Source organism: Microcaecilia unicolor, chromosome 7 (assembly GCF_901765095.1).
Source record: "Microcaecilia unicolor chromosome 7, aMicUni1.1, whole genome shotgun sequence".
In the NCBI taxonomy this organism is placed as follows: Eukaryota; Metazoa; Chordata; class Amphibia; order Gymnophiona; family Siphonopidae; genus Microcaecilia; species Microcaecilia unicolor.
Genome location: NC_044037.1, coordinates 104,831,686 through 104,846,420, shown reverse-complemented (window position 1 = coordinate 104,846,420; position 14,735 = coordinate 104,831,686). Strand labels below are relative to the sequence as shown.

Sequence of the window (14,735 nt, the reverse complement as noted above, 5' to 3'; positions counted from 1 at the left end):
CAATAAGATTCCCTCTTTGCATAATGCCACCACTATTCACAATCATCACTGTGGCGAAACAGGGAATTTTCCTGCTTGAAACGTATACAGCTATTGTTTATGATGTGCATTTCATTTGTTTGGCCAGCAGGTGGTGACTGTCTTGTTTGTAAAGTTGTTACAGAACTGTTGGTTTCTTCTTCCCGCCAAAAGCTGTTAGTTTAAGCCAAGGTTGCCAATTGGGCGGTTTTCCGCAACCCGCGGTGGGAAATTTTTGCCCGCCGCGGGTCACGGTTTTTTGGGCTGGTTTTTGGGGTTCTTCGGTGGTTTTTGTGCGGTTTTTCGGGCCGTTGTGGGCGGGGCTAGTTACGTTTTGGGCAGGGCCAGTGACGGAGGAGGCGGGGCCGGTGACGGAAGAGGCGGGGTCGATGACGGCGGGGGTCGGGGTGTGAACTTTTTGGGCGGGTTTCGGGGCCGAGTACCTGGCAACACTGGTTTAAGCTGTGTGGTAATTTTTTAGTCTCAGATAAGGAAAGTGGAAAAAGAAGGTTCTGTCTTCCTGAAACCCTGTGAACAGTTAGACTTTATAACCTGTGAGCAGTTATATCTTGTTTCTGAGCTCCACAGGTACTACTTAGGTAGTAAAGAAATGTTTAGTTTTACATTTGATCCGGTTAACTTAGCGGACTTCAAAAAAAGATTGAATGGCTTTCCAGAGGAAAAAGCCACAGAATGTTATTGAATGGACGAGGAAATAATACAGTATTTCTAGGATAGGCGGGACAAATTGCTTGTTCTTTTGGCCGCTGTCGGTGACAGGGTGCTGGGTTCGATGAACCCTTGGTCTGTCCCAGCATGGCAATGCTTATCTGTTATTGCCTGTTCTTTTCCATTTGTTTTATATGGTTCACTGTTCTGCTCTGACAATAAAGCGAATGCTACATACCTGTAGAAGGTATTCTCCGAGGACAGCAGGCTGATTGTTCTCACTGATGGGTGACGTCCACGGCAGCCCCTCCAATCGGAAACTTCACTAGCAAAGGCCTTTGCTAGTCCTCGCGCGCCCATGCGCACCGCGCATGCGCGGCCGTCTTCCCGCCCGAACCGGCTCGTGTTCGTCAGTCCCATATGTAGCAAGACAAAGACAAGGGAAGACACAACTCCAAAGGGGAGGCCGGGCGGGTTTGTGAGAACAATCAGCCTGCTGTCCTCGGAGAATACCTTCTACAGGTATGTAGCATTCGCTTTCTCCGAGGACAAGCAGGCTGCTTGTTCTCACTGATGGGGTATCCCTAGCCCCCAGGCTCACTCAAAACAACAACCATGGTCAATTGGGCCTCGCAACGGCGAGGACATAACTGAGATTGACCTAAAAAATTTACCAACTAACTGAGAGTGCAGCCTGGAACAGAACAAACATGGGCCTAGGGGGGTGGAGTTGGATTCTAAACCCCGAACAGATTCTGAAGCACTGACTGCCCGAACCGACTGTCGCGTCGGGTATCCTGCTGCAGGCAGTAATGAGATGTGAATGTGTGGACAGATGACCACGTCGCAGCTTTGCAAATCTCTTCAATAGTGGCTGACTTCGTGGGCTACCGACGCTGCCATGGCTCTAACATTATGAGCCGTGACATGACCCTCAAGAGCCAGCCCAGCCTGGGCGTAAGTGAAGGAAATGCAATCTGCTAGCCAATTGGATATGGTGCGTTTTCCTACAGCCACTCCCCTCCTGTTGGGATCAAAAGAAACAAACAATTGGGCGGACTGTCTGTTGGGCTGTGTCCGCTCCAGATAGATGGCCAATGCTCTCTTGCAGTCCAATGTGTGCAGCTGACGTTCAGCAGGGCAGGAATGAGGACAGGGAAAGAATGTTGGCAAGACAATTGACTGGTTCAGATGGAACTCCGACACAACCTTTGGCAAGAACTTAGGGTGAGTGCGGAGGACTACTCTGTTATGATGAAATTTGGTGTAAGGGGCCTGGGCTACCAGGGCCTGAAGCTCACTGACTCTACGAGCTGAAGTAACTGCCACCAAGAAAATGACCTTCCAGGTCAAGTACTTCAGATGGCAGGAATTCAGTGGCTCAAAAGGAGGTTTCATCAGCTGGGTGAGAACGACATTGAGATCCCATGACACTGTAGGAGGCTTGACAGGGGGCTTTGACAAAAGCAAACCTCTCATGAAGCGAACAACTAAAGGCTGTCCTGAGATCAGCTTACCTTCCACACGGTAATGGTATGCACTGATTGCACTAAGGTGAACCCTTACGGAGTTGGTCTTGAGACCAGACTCAGACAAGTGCAGAAGGTATTCAAGCAGGGTCTGTGTAGGACAAGAGCGAGGATCTAGGGCCTTGCTGTCACACCAGACGGCAAACCTCCTCCACAGAAAGAAGTAACTCCTCTTAGTGGAATCTTTCCTGGAAGCAAGCAAGATGCGGGAGACACCCTCTGACAGACCCAAAGAGGCAAAGTCTACGCTCTCAACATCCAGGCCGTGAGAGCCAGGGACCGGAGGTTGGGATGCAGAAGCGCCCCTTCGTCCTGCGTGATGAGGGTCGGAAAACACTCCAATCTCCACGGTTCTTCGGAGGACAACTCCAGAAGAAGAGGGAACCAGATCTGACGCGGCCAAAAAGGAGCAATCAGAATCATGGTGCCTCGGTCTTGCTTGAGTTTCAACAAAGTCTTCCCCACCAGAGGTATGGGAGGATAAGCATACAGCAGACCCTCCCCCCAGTCCAGGAGGAAGGCATCCGATGCCAGTCTGCCGTGGGCCTGAAGCCTGGAACAGAACTGAGGGACTTTGTGGTTGGCTCGAGATGCGAAGAGATCTACCAAGGGGGTGCCCCACACCTGGAAGATCCGTCGCACTACACGGGAATTGAGCGACCACTCGTGAGGTTGCATAATCCTGCTCAACCTGTCGGCCAGACTGTTGTTTACGCCTGCCAGATATGTGGCTTGGAGCACCATGCCGTGACGGCATGAGCCCAGAGCCACATGCTGACGGCTTCCTGACACAGGGGGCGAGATCCGGTGCCCCCCTGCTTGTTGACGTAATACATGGCAACCTGGTTATCTGTCTGAATTTGGATAATTTGGTGGGACAGCCGATCTCTGAAAACCTTCAGAGCGTTCCAGATCGCTCGTAACTCCAGAAGATTGATCTGCAGATTGCGTTCCTGGAGGGACCAGCTTCCCTGGGTGTGAAGCCCATCGACATGAGCTCCCCACCCCAGGAGAGACGCATCCGTGGTCAGCACTTTTTGTGGCTGAGGAATTTGGAAAGGACGTCCCAGAGTCAAATTGGACCAAATTGTCCACCAATACAGGGATTCGAGAAAACTCGTGGACAGGTGGATCACGTCTTCTAGATCCCCAGCAGCCTGAAACCACTGGGAAGCTAGGGTCCATTGAGCAGATCTCATGTGAAGGCGGGCCATGGGAGTCACATGAACTGTGGAGGCCATGTGGCCCAGCAATCTCAACATCTGCCGAGCTGTGATCTGCTGGGACGCTCGCACCCGCGAGACGAGGGACAACAAGTTGTTGGCTCTCGCCTCTGGGAGATAGGCGCGAGCCGTCCGAGAATCCAGCAGAGCTCCTATGAATTCGAGTTTCTGCACTGGGAGAAGATGGGACTTTGGGTAATTTATCACAAACCCCAGTAGCTCCAGGAGGCGAATAGTCATCTGCATGGACTGCAGGGCTCCTGCCTCGGATGTGTTCTTCACCAGCCAATCGTCGAGATATGGGAACACGTGTACCCCCAGTCTGCGAAGTGCCGCTGCTACTACAGCCAAGCACTTTGTGAACACTCTGGGTGCAGAGGCGAGCCCAAAGGGTAGCACACAGTACTGGAAGTGACGTGTGCCCAGCTGAAATCGCAGATACTGTCTGTGAGCTGGCAGTATCGGGATGTGCGTGTAGGCATCCTTCAAGTCCAGAGAGCATAGCCAATCGTTTTCCTGAATCATGGGGAGAAGGGTGCCCAGGGAAAGCATCCTGAACTTTTCTTTGACCAGATATTTGTTCAGGGCCCTTAGGTCTAGGATGGGACGCATCCCCCCTGTTTTCTTTTCCACAAGGAAGTACCTGGAATAGAATCCCAGCCCTTCTTGCCCGGATGGCACGGGCTCGACCGCATTGGCGCTGAGAAGGGCGGAGAGTTCCTCTGCAAGTACCTGCTTGTGTTGGAAGCTGTAAGATTGAGCTCCCGGAGGACAATTTGGAGGTTTTGAGGCCAAATTGAGGGTGTATCCTTGCCGGACTATTTGAAGAACCCACTGATCGGAGGTTATGAGAGGCCACCTTGGGTGAAAAGCTTTCAACCTCCCCCCGACTGGTAGGTCACCCGGCACTGACACTTGGATGTCGGCTATGCTCTGCTGGAGCCAGTCAAAAGCTCGTCCCTTGCTTTTGCTGGGGAGCCGAGGGGCCTTGCTGAGGCGCACGCTGCTGACGAGAGCGAGCGCGCTGGGGCTTAGCCTGGGCCGCAGGCTGTCGAGGAGGATTGTACCTACGCTTGCCAGAAGAGTAGGGAACAGTCTTCCTTCCCCAAAAAAATCTTCTACCTGTAGAGGTAGAGGCTGAAGGCTGCCGGCGGGAGAACTTGTCGAATGCGGTGTCCCGCTGGTGGAGCTGCTCTACCACCTGTTCGACTTTCTCTCCAAAAATATTATCCGCACGGCAAGGCGAGTCCGCAATCCGCTGCTGGATTCTATTCTCCAGGTCGGAGGCACGCAGCCATGAGAGTCTGCGCATCACCACACCTTGAGCAGCGGCCCTGGACGCAACATCAAAGGTGTCATACACCCCTCTGGCCAGGAATTTTCTGCACGCCTTCAGCTGCCTGACCACCTCCTGAAAAGGCTTGGCTTGCTCAGGGGGGAGCTTATCCACCAAGCCCGCCAACTGCCGCACATTGTTCCGCATGTGTATGCTCGTGTAGAGCTGGTAGGACTGAATTTTGGCCACGAGCATAGAAGAATGGTAGGCCTTCCTCCCAAAGGAGTCTAAGGTTCTAGAGTCCTTGCCCGGGGGCGCCGAAGCATGCCCCCTAGAACTCTTGGCCTTCTTTAGGGCCAAATCCACAACTCCAGAGTCGTGAGGCAACTGAGTGCGCATCAGCTCTGGGTCCCCATGGATCCGGTACTGGGACTCGATCTTCTTGGGAATGTGGGGATTAGTTAATGGTTTGGTCCAGTTCGCCAGCAATGTCTTTTTGAGGACATGATGCATGGGTACTGTGGACGCTTCCTTAGGTGGAGAAGGATAGTCCAGGAGCTCAAACATTTCAGCCCTGGGCTCGTCCTCCACAACCACCGGGAAGGGGATGGCCGTAGACATCTCCCGGACAAAGGAAGCGAAAGACAGACTCTCGGGAGGAGAAAGCTGTCTTTCAGGAGAGGGAGTGGGATCAGAAGGAAGACCCTCAGACTCCTCGTCAGAGAAATATCTGATGTCTTCCTCTTCTTCCCACGAGGCCTCACCCTCGGTGTCAGACACAAGCTCACGAACCTGTGTCTGCAACCGTGCCCGGCTCGACTCCGTGGAACCACGGCCACGGTGGGAGCGTCGAGAGGTAGACTCCCTCGCCCGCACCGGCGAAGCTCCCTCCGTCGACGTAGTCGGGGAGCCTTCCTGGGAGGCTACCGCAGTCGGTACCGCAAGCGGCACCGATGTCGGAGACCTCACCCCGGACAATGGGCCAGCCGGCGCCTCACTCAACAGTACCGGAGGCGCAAGCACCCCCGGTACCGGAGGGGTAGGGCGCAACAGCTCTCCCAGGATCTCTGGAAGAACGGCCCGGAGACTGCAGAAAAAGGCATGGAAGTCGATGCAGGCGTCGATGTCAGAGTCTGTTCCGGGCGTGGAGGCTGTTCCGGGCTGTCCAGAGTGGAGCGCATCGACACCTCTTGGACAGAGGGTGAGCGGTCCTCTCAGTGCCGATGCCTGCTGGGTGCCGACTCCCTCGGCGACCCAGAGCTCTCGGTGCCGACACGGGAAGGGGACCGGTGCCGATGCTTCTTCGATTTTTTGGAGCGAAGCACGTCACCGGCGCTTCCCGGCACCGACGAGGAGGACGTAGAATCCAGCCGTCTCTTCCTCGGGGCCGAGACCGAAGAGGGTCGGTCTCGGGGGGGCTGTACCGCAGGAGCCCTCAGGGTAGGGGGAGACCCACCCGAAGGCTCACCGCCACCAGCAGGGGAATGGATAGCCCTCACCTGCACTCCAGACGAAGCACCACCGTCCGACGACATCAGCAGACGAGGAGGTCTCGACACCACCGACGCCGCCTTCCGATGTCGCCCCGATGCAGAGGGCCGATGCCTCGATGCACTCGATGCAATCGGGGGCGAGGATGAAGGTCCGGGCGCTGACGACGTCGATGCACTCGATACCCCCGGTGCCGATGCCGACGAAGAGCCCGAGAACAAGATGTTCCACTGGGCTAACCTCGCTACCTGAGTCCGCTTTTGTAAAAGGGAATACAGACTACAGGCCTGAGGGCGGTGCCCAGCCCCCAGACACTGAAGACACGACGCGTGCCTGTCAGTGAGCGAGATTACCCGGGCGCACTGGGTGCACTTCTTGAAGCCGCTGGGAGACTTCGATGTCATGGGTGGAAAAATCACGCCGGCGAGATCAAAACTCGAAATGGCACCACAAAAAATAGGGAGAAGAAAACTTCGACCGAGGCCTAACTAGGGCCTACCCCGACGACGAAAGAAAACTTACCGGGGCGAAAAACTCGAAATACGGGAAGGGAAAAACCAAAAGGTCTCCTCCCGAAACACTCTTCTCTTTATTATTTCTTTTTAAAGAACGAGTCGAAAACGACGCGCGAGGTCAACTTTCCGGGGCACGAACGGCGAAACACAACCGTACCGAGCGCGGACAAAAGAAGACTGACGAACACGAGCCGGTTCGGGCGGGAAGACGGCCGCGCATGCGCGCTGCGCATGGGCGCGCGAGGACTAGCAAAGGCCTTTGCTAGTGAAGTTTCCGATTGGAGGGGCTGCCGTGGACGTCACCCATCAGTGAGAACAAGCAGCCTGCTTGTCCTCGGAGAAACCTGATTACATACATAGTAACATAGTAGATGACGGCAGAAAAAGACCTGCATGGTCCATCCAGTCTGCCCAACAAGATAACTCATATGTGCCACTTTTTGTGTATACCTTACCTTGATTTGTACCTGTCTTTTTCAGGGCACAGACCATATAAGTCTGCCCAGCACTATCCTCGCCTCCCAACCACCAGCCCCGCCTCCCACGATTAGTTTGACTCTGCCGTCCTGGACAAAGAATCCTGGTGGTTTGTGTGTTTGGTCTGTGGGTGCTTTCTGGGAACTGTAGGACCCCTGACTGTGTGGCCCCAGTAACCCAGAAATCACCAGGGAATAACCTGAGAGTGGGAGACTCGCCCAGAGGCAAGCGAGACCCAGTCGGTGGGGTGGAGGGTACTAGTGTAAAGCACAAGCTGCAGGTGCACCCGAGCTGTGCTGGGGTCAGACCCTCCAGGTTGCCGCAGGGTTAGCTCCAGGTGGGTGGCTAGGCATTTTGTCACAAATTACCTTATAAAAGGCTTATGGTGCCACTGCTAGCCCAAACAGGAAAACTGGAAATGTTTCCCTAGCATTGCAAAGCAAAGGAATTTCTGATACCCCTGCTGAATGGGAATATGGACAGCAGCTTCCATTAGATCCAAGGATATGAGAAACTCCCCTTGCCTGACTGCCACAATGACAAACCGCAGGGTCTTCCAGTGAAATCTGGGCACCCTGAGAGCCCACTGAAAATAGGCCAAAAGGTTCCCTCCTTTTTGAAAACTAAGAAATAGGTGGAGTATCTTCCTGTACACCTTGCTCCTCTGGCAGGACTGGAACTACAGCTTCAAGTTGCAACAGCCTTAGCAGGGTCTCTCGGACTGCCCCCGCGTTGACTTGAAAGTGACAGAGAGACTCTAGAAAACTGTCCAACAAAAGTCGAACAAACTCCAGGGTGTAGCTATCATGAATGACCTTGAGAACCTACTGGTGTGACGTAATCTGGACCCACCTCTGATAGGCCTATCACCAGAACCAGATGATAGGTCCTGCCTTCCCATCCACCCCTGTGACCTCCATAAAAGGATTGCCCTCTCTGGAAATATCTGGACCACTGAGTTCCACTAACTATGGGCGGTATTTTTTAGCATCTTGAAGGAGGCCCCTAATCAACAGGAAACAACTAGAACCTCATGGACGATTCTCCAGAAGGTGAGCCACATTGAACTTCCCTAAACTATTCACTAGCTTATCTAAATCCTCACCAAACATGAACTTTCCTCAAAAGGAGAGTTTACTGAGCTGTATTTTAGACACTACATCAGTGGGTCTGGCAGTTTCCTACCCATAGAAGGCATTGCTATGGTACTTCCAACACACCTGAACTGTTCTAAAAGAATACTAAGGAAGGAAACATCAGGATTTTACCTGCTAATTTTCTTTCCTTTAGCCCCTCCAGACAGGTTGAGAAGCCAAAGGAACACGCTTCCACTCACAGCACCATTCCTTTCAGTAAGGCTCTAGTTAGATCATACAGGGCTTCCATCCAGCACACTGAAGCCATTTCCGTCTTACTCACCCAAGTTGCCTATAGAACCACCATCCAAAGGCTTGTCAAACACTTGCTCCGCCCATCTGAAATACACCCTTGCCACATAACGGCCACATACCACTGCTTGCAGAACTAACACTGAAAATACTCCTGCCAGAATTTTGTGCAACTGTGGAGCACAGAATTTGCGCACAATTCAACATTTCTGCAAAGAATCTGCACTCTCCCCCTGCCTACCCACTCACTGCCACCCAGCCTACCTGAGCATAGCACGCCTTGGTGGTCTGGTTGCCTCTTCGGGGACAGGAAAAGAACCCTAGTCTCTCCTGCCCTGCTGCCGCCGCTGTCTCTTGCTGCTGCCATAATTTTCCAAAATGGCCGTCGAGACTTCAAGTGGTAATCTCGTGCTGGGAAAAATATGGATGGTATCTGTGTACAAGGAGAGGGGGGCTGTAATATTGGTTAAATTCTGCCAAATAAACTTACAGAATTTGCAAATTTTGTGCACTGAATGTTGCAGAATTTGCAAATTCTGCGACAGAATTTTTATTTTTTTTGGCACAGAATTCTGGCAGGAGTATGAAAACATTGAAGCTCTGCTGCAATAAGGATTCCATGCAACAGTCTAAGGGATACTTCAGGGCTGCCCCTCCTTCCACAGAGACTGTGGACTTTTTGGTCACTGCCAGTACCACTGCATCCACTTTCTGTAGTCTGAAGTCCTCATTTTACCTCTGCAGGCATTGCCTTACCATAGCCCAGCTGACGTTCAACACCACATCTGGGAACTCCCATTCTGCTAAGATCATATCTTTAATGGCTCTGTACATAGGGAAAAATCTGAATAGCTTCGTAATGCCTTCAAGCAAGGGATCTGTCATCTGAGTGCTGTCAGCCTGAGGCTCCTCCGAGACTTTAAGGTCTGCCATAACCTAGGAAATCAATCCTGAGAGCTTGTCTCTCTGGAAATTCTTAACGACTGAAGGATCCTCCACTGGAGGCAACTCTTTCTCCCAGGGCTCCCCCATCTGGTCTTCTTGTAGCCCTACATGTACCTCCGCCTGTTCCTGGATGTCCAAAGACCCTTCTGAACTGTCATCCTCTAAATCAGACTCCAGTGTCAGTCTCTGTCACTTAGGAGCCCTGGGCATTCTCCAAGGATCTCCTAGAAAACTAAGTCATGCTTTCCTGCCTTCTTCAGGCAAAAAGCTTTATACACTAGTAGCACAAACTCCAGCAGGAATCCTTCCTCCCAAGGCCTCCCCTCTCAGTGTCATGTTCTCTCCTTCTCTCCATGCATCTGGCATGTCAAAGACCTACAGCCATGAGGGGGCTGACTCTGCGTGAACCACATCCATGACTGCAACGGTTCCTGCCAAAATTGGGTCTGCTATTATCCCCAAATCTAGGCTCACACCAGGACATCCGTCTCCCAGTGCTCCCCAGGTCACCTCCACCTTACCTGGCACCAGACTCTGGGACAGCTGACACATGCTGCTCCTCAGCTCATCACCACTGCAGCAGCTGCCACAAGCCTGATAATGCTATAATTTCTGTCTATGCCACTATAGTGAACTATGGAGCTTGCAAAAACTCTCTTCTTTAGCTGTACAGCACTCCTCCCCCTCCATGACCAACTTCACCCCAGTCTAACAGCACAGCACAGTAGAAAGACTCACAAAAACAGCTATAAGTCAAATAAGGTCTTCCCTTTCAAATGTGTATTTAAAAAAAATCTGCTGCTGCTTGAAATTTCACCAGGCACTCAAGATTCCCCTCCTCTCAGAATGGAGGGAGGGGGGAGGTGGGGCAGAGAACAACTCACATCCTGCCTTTACCCCTGCAGGCTCAGGAAGGGAAATGGGGGGGGGAAGCTAACTAGCCACCTAGATGTAACACCCACATGGCCAAAATATGGACTGGAGACTGATGCCTGCCATATGCAGCCTAGCTCAACCACATCTGGACTGCTCAGTGGCTGGCAGTGGTCTAAACAGGATACTTATAGGGAAGCTTTGAAACCAGTGGTTCTTGGTCTCCATCTGCTGGTAGGAATGCATAACCCATGTATCTGGAGTGGTCTAAAGAGAAGCTAAGGAAACATGACAACTTCAGAACCCACCTGAGGGGAAGCTCCTTAGCCTCTGGAGACTCCTTGGCCCCCGGAGACAACTCCTCCTCTACCTCTGTTTTTGGTTTCTTCTTGTGCAGTGCACTGCTGCCACTGCTGGTATCTGTTTCTTCCTGTGGTCTCTTCAAGGGCGCAAGAGCTGAAAGTAGTTATACAGAAGTTTTGATCAGAAAAAGGTTTTAGTTCATGACTAGCAAGTAGACACATCCACTTCTACCTCCCTTACCTGTTGCCTGTATTGTCTCCCTTGTAAAGGGTCTGTTCACCACTTGCTTAGATCTGGCAGCGAAGTTGAGGGCTGTTAGAGTGTCAAAATAGTACCTGTGCTCTGGGGCAATGTTGGTGATCATGACGCTGTGAGCTGAGCCACCAAGGGAGTCCTGGAAATGTAAAGAGAAACATATCAGAAGGGGTCAGACACCTTATGGGAGCCTGATGCCTGCAGAAAAAAGTTGGTTTCTGGATGTCACACAGAAAAATGTTTCCAAGTTATTTATCTACATTTATATGCTGCTTAAAAAAAAAATGCTAAAGCAGCTTACAACATAAAAACAAAACAAATAAAAAAAAAAACAATTTTAATACTAAATTGATACCCAACTGAGATGACTATATAGAAGCAGAATAAAAAGATAACAGCTGTTATCAAATATTGAAAGCAGACCCTATCAACATTTACAGTTGTTGGTTAAAATTAACACTTTGAAAGACACAGGGGAAATTTTGACTTCAGTTAATGTCCTTTCCTTACGTTCTGCCAGACCAGTCCAGACAAGTGGGTTATGCCCCCCCTGCCAGCAGATGGAGCCAGCAATAAACACCTTGGAGCTGATTTCACTCCCCTTACAGGGGGCCAGTGCTGCCTTCAGCTCCTCAATATCCTACTATCAAAGCTAAAACAACTGAAGGCAATTTTTACATTTTGAATGCTGAAATTATGTCTTACATGATAATTTCCTATCCTTTAGTCAACTGTAAAGCCACCAGTATAGCCTGCTGGTGCTCAGGGAAATTTCCTGTGTGCATCTGCCAAAGCAGCAGGTCCTGTATATATATGGCCGCCCTTGCTCTCAGTAAAATACAGGTCAATGGCTCAGGCTAAAGAGCTAGGCCTCTGCAAGCAAATGGCTCATAGTAAGAGCTGGGCTTCTCTTAAAAATCCAAAGTCATCTCTGATACAAAATACATTTTTCTGCAGCACAAGCTGAACTGAGTTCTCAGGGAGCTGGCACGGGAGGGGGTCTTTTGCTCTTATAAACATGCCTGGGACTGGCATCAGTGAAGTCATGAAAGATGTTTTGGGCTAATGAAAGTAGATAAGGGGTAGATGTACGTAGTTAGAGAGTACTCAGAGGGAGGGGGAGCTGAGAATAGCTGAGAAGAGCAGAATGACCGATGAAGTCATCTCGCCACCTGTGCTTTGCATCCCTTTTGTGTATAGTTGGAACCTGGGACCTAATGAAGTCACCCTTATCGGTTCCTTATCAACTGATAGGGGATAGCAAGTTCTGCTGACATAGCTGGATCCCATTGGAATCCATTGAGTTGAGACAGTATAAAGGAAGCACCCCGAGAAGTGTAAGATGCAGAAGGAGAGACAGAGCGAGAGAGACAGACGCAGATACAGAGGCAGATGCTGATGGAGGAGAGAGACAGAGTACCACCGAGAGCTGATGTGTCCTGTGATTCTGTTCCACTGTATGATTGACTGAATTGCTGGTATCCTCATTATTGGGTAATGTATCAATGCTAATTAATACTAATAAACTATATCTCTTTAACTAATTGAAACTGGGTTCCTCTTTAATTACAGACTTAGCTACGGCTGAGCCTGTACGGAACTGCCATGAGCAGATTCAAGGTTGGGAAAGCTAGATATTTGGAGGGCATATGTAACTTTGCCCAGAGAGATGAGACGGGCCACTGCTTCCGCTGCTTGATTAGCAAAGGCAGATTCTGAGAAAATAAACATATTGGTAGCCAGAGGATGGTTACTCCCTCTTGGGCTTCGAATCTGCCTTTGTAAATTTATTTAAAATTGCCCGAAGAGCTGTAAGTTCTAAACCCTTTTTCTCACATTTTTTAATATCCTTATCCAGGCTCCCGAAACTGCCATTTCTTTCTGTAGCTTTTAAAAGTTTTCCCTAACAAGTGCTGTAGTTCACTATCTCAAGGACATGAGAATCTGGGAAGCTTGCCCACTTTAGCTGCCTTATCAGTCCAGCACTACTTCGGCAGAGGAGGCTCTACAGTTCACTTTTAAAAGCTCAGAAAGTGATTTTTTTTCCCCCCTTTTCCGTTCGTTTTTTGTCCCTGTTCTATGCTGAAGTGGTACAAGTTAAACAGTCATTTACACAGGTATTCTTTTTAACTTCTCGCTGTCTATCCTCTGTCAACTGTATTGCTCCTAAATCCATCTAACTAACTCCCTCTCTTATCTTTTTCATATCTTTCAACTCCGGTTTCATCTCTTAAAACTGGTACAACTTTTATTTTCAACATATTCTCGACGGTGGACTTATGCAAGGATCCTTACCTTAACGCCGATGAGATTTATGATTCCCTATCTCTAGATTTTCAGTCTGCCTCCTTCGGCAGCACTTTCTGATACACAAACAGCCTTCCCCTTGCTGCAGTCCCAAATTACCACCTTTAGCTGGGTTTTTTTTTTTTTTAGTTAGCCAGTTTCCAATTACTGGAGACTGACCCCACCCTTTGTGTAGGTTCTGGACTTCTTACAGTCTGTGGGTTGCTGCGCTTTCCCCAGTACTAATAAAGGGAGTAAGAAGCACCTTCTAACCTCTACCAAGGTACTTTTGAAGGTTTTAGACTTTGTGCAGGATAATTTTTTGAGACTGGCCATTGCACAGTACATTTCCTTTGTCTTGTTTCTGGGCAAGTGGCCAACCATCCATCGTTTACCGATTCAGCCCTGCTTGTGCTGTCTAAAGACACTCACTGAAGCAGGATAGACACGCTGATTTCAAACACACTTTTTACTGTCTTTTTACAGAGCTGTGGGTTTCTCTTGAGGTCTCTCTTTATTACAGAGAGCTGTTTGGACCCTATGTCCCTTGGTGAATACCCATAGGTAGTTTTTTGGGGGGGGGGTTGCCCTTATTCAGGTACTATAATTTTAGCTGACCATTACGTTTTTTTTAATAGGTTTTTTTTTTGTTCACCGGTCTACAGTTGGCCGAGAGGTTTTATATTGGTCAAGGTGACCAACAGTTCCAGTTTAATACTGAGGGATATTTTTGTATTCCAGTCTAAATTGACTGAGGGTTATTCCGGTTCTAGGTGTGGAACTGAGGGTTCTTCTTTTCCCCGGTCTACCGTGACCGAGAGTTTGTCCAGTCCAGAGAGGCTGAGGGTCCAGTCCAGAGAGGCTGAGGGTCCAGTCCAGTGAAACTGAGGGTCAAGTCCAGTGACACTGAGGGTCCAGTTCAGAGTAACTGAGGGTTTGCTTCTTTTCCCCGGTCTAGCGTGACCGAGAGTTTGTCCAGTCCAGAGTAACTGAGGGTTTGGGGTTTTTTTGTCCGATCTCTTGACCGAGGTTGAGGGTTGTTTTCTTCCGGTTGAAGGTGAACCGCGGTTTTTTGTAATGCAGGTAACCTTTAGCCACCCTGTCTTAAGTGTCTTGTAATGGATCCTGAGTGTACTCTCAATAAGTGGACGCACTAATTGATGGGCCAGATTTAGACCGCGGGGTTTTGCTAACTACCTTGACTATTACAAACACATACTGAGAATTTTTTTGTTTGCGTGCACATTGTAATTTTCTTTTTTGTTGTTGACCGGTTCAGCTATAATTGTACCTTTATGAAATTGCCCTAGGCAACCTTTTCTTTTTACTTAGACTTATTCACAGGTTTCCTTCCATTTTGTGAAGTATCCCTGCACACTGGAAAGTTCTGAAGACAGGTAAGTATAAAATTCACTTCATTTTTGTTAGAATCAATTTCTAATGAAGATTTAGTCAGTCTATTAAACCCCTTTCACACTGTAATAAAG

General features: G+C 49.9%; 1 protein-coding gene across 1 annotated transcript in view; it reads right to left on the bottom strand.

Annotated features, from left to right (window-relative positions):
* KIF22 (kinesin family member 22) overlaps window positions 1-14,735 on the bottom strand; it is a 183,905-nt gene that overhangs the window by 69,906 nt on the left and 99,264 nt on the right. The window contains exons 9-10 of the mRNA XM_030210581.1: window positions 10,948-11,101; window positions 10,713-10,860 (exon numbers count right to left, since the gene is read on the bottom strand). Of these exons, the coding sequence (XP_030066441.1) occupies window positions 10,713-10,860; window positions 10,948-11,101 (302 nt within the window). The remainder of the gene's footprint in view (window positions 1-10,712; window positions 10,861-10,947; window positions 11,102-14,735) is intronic.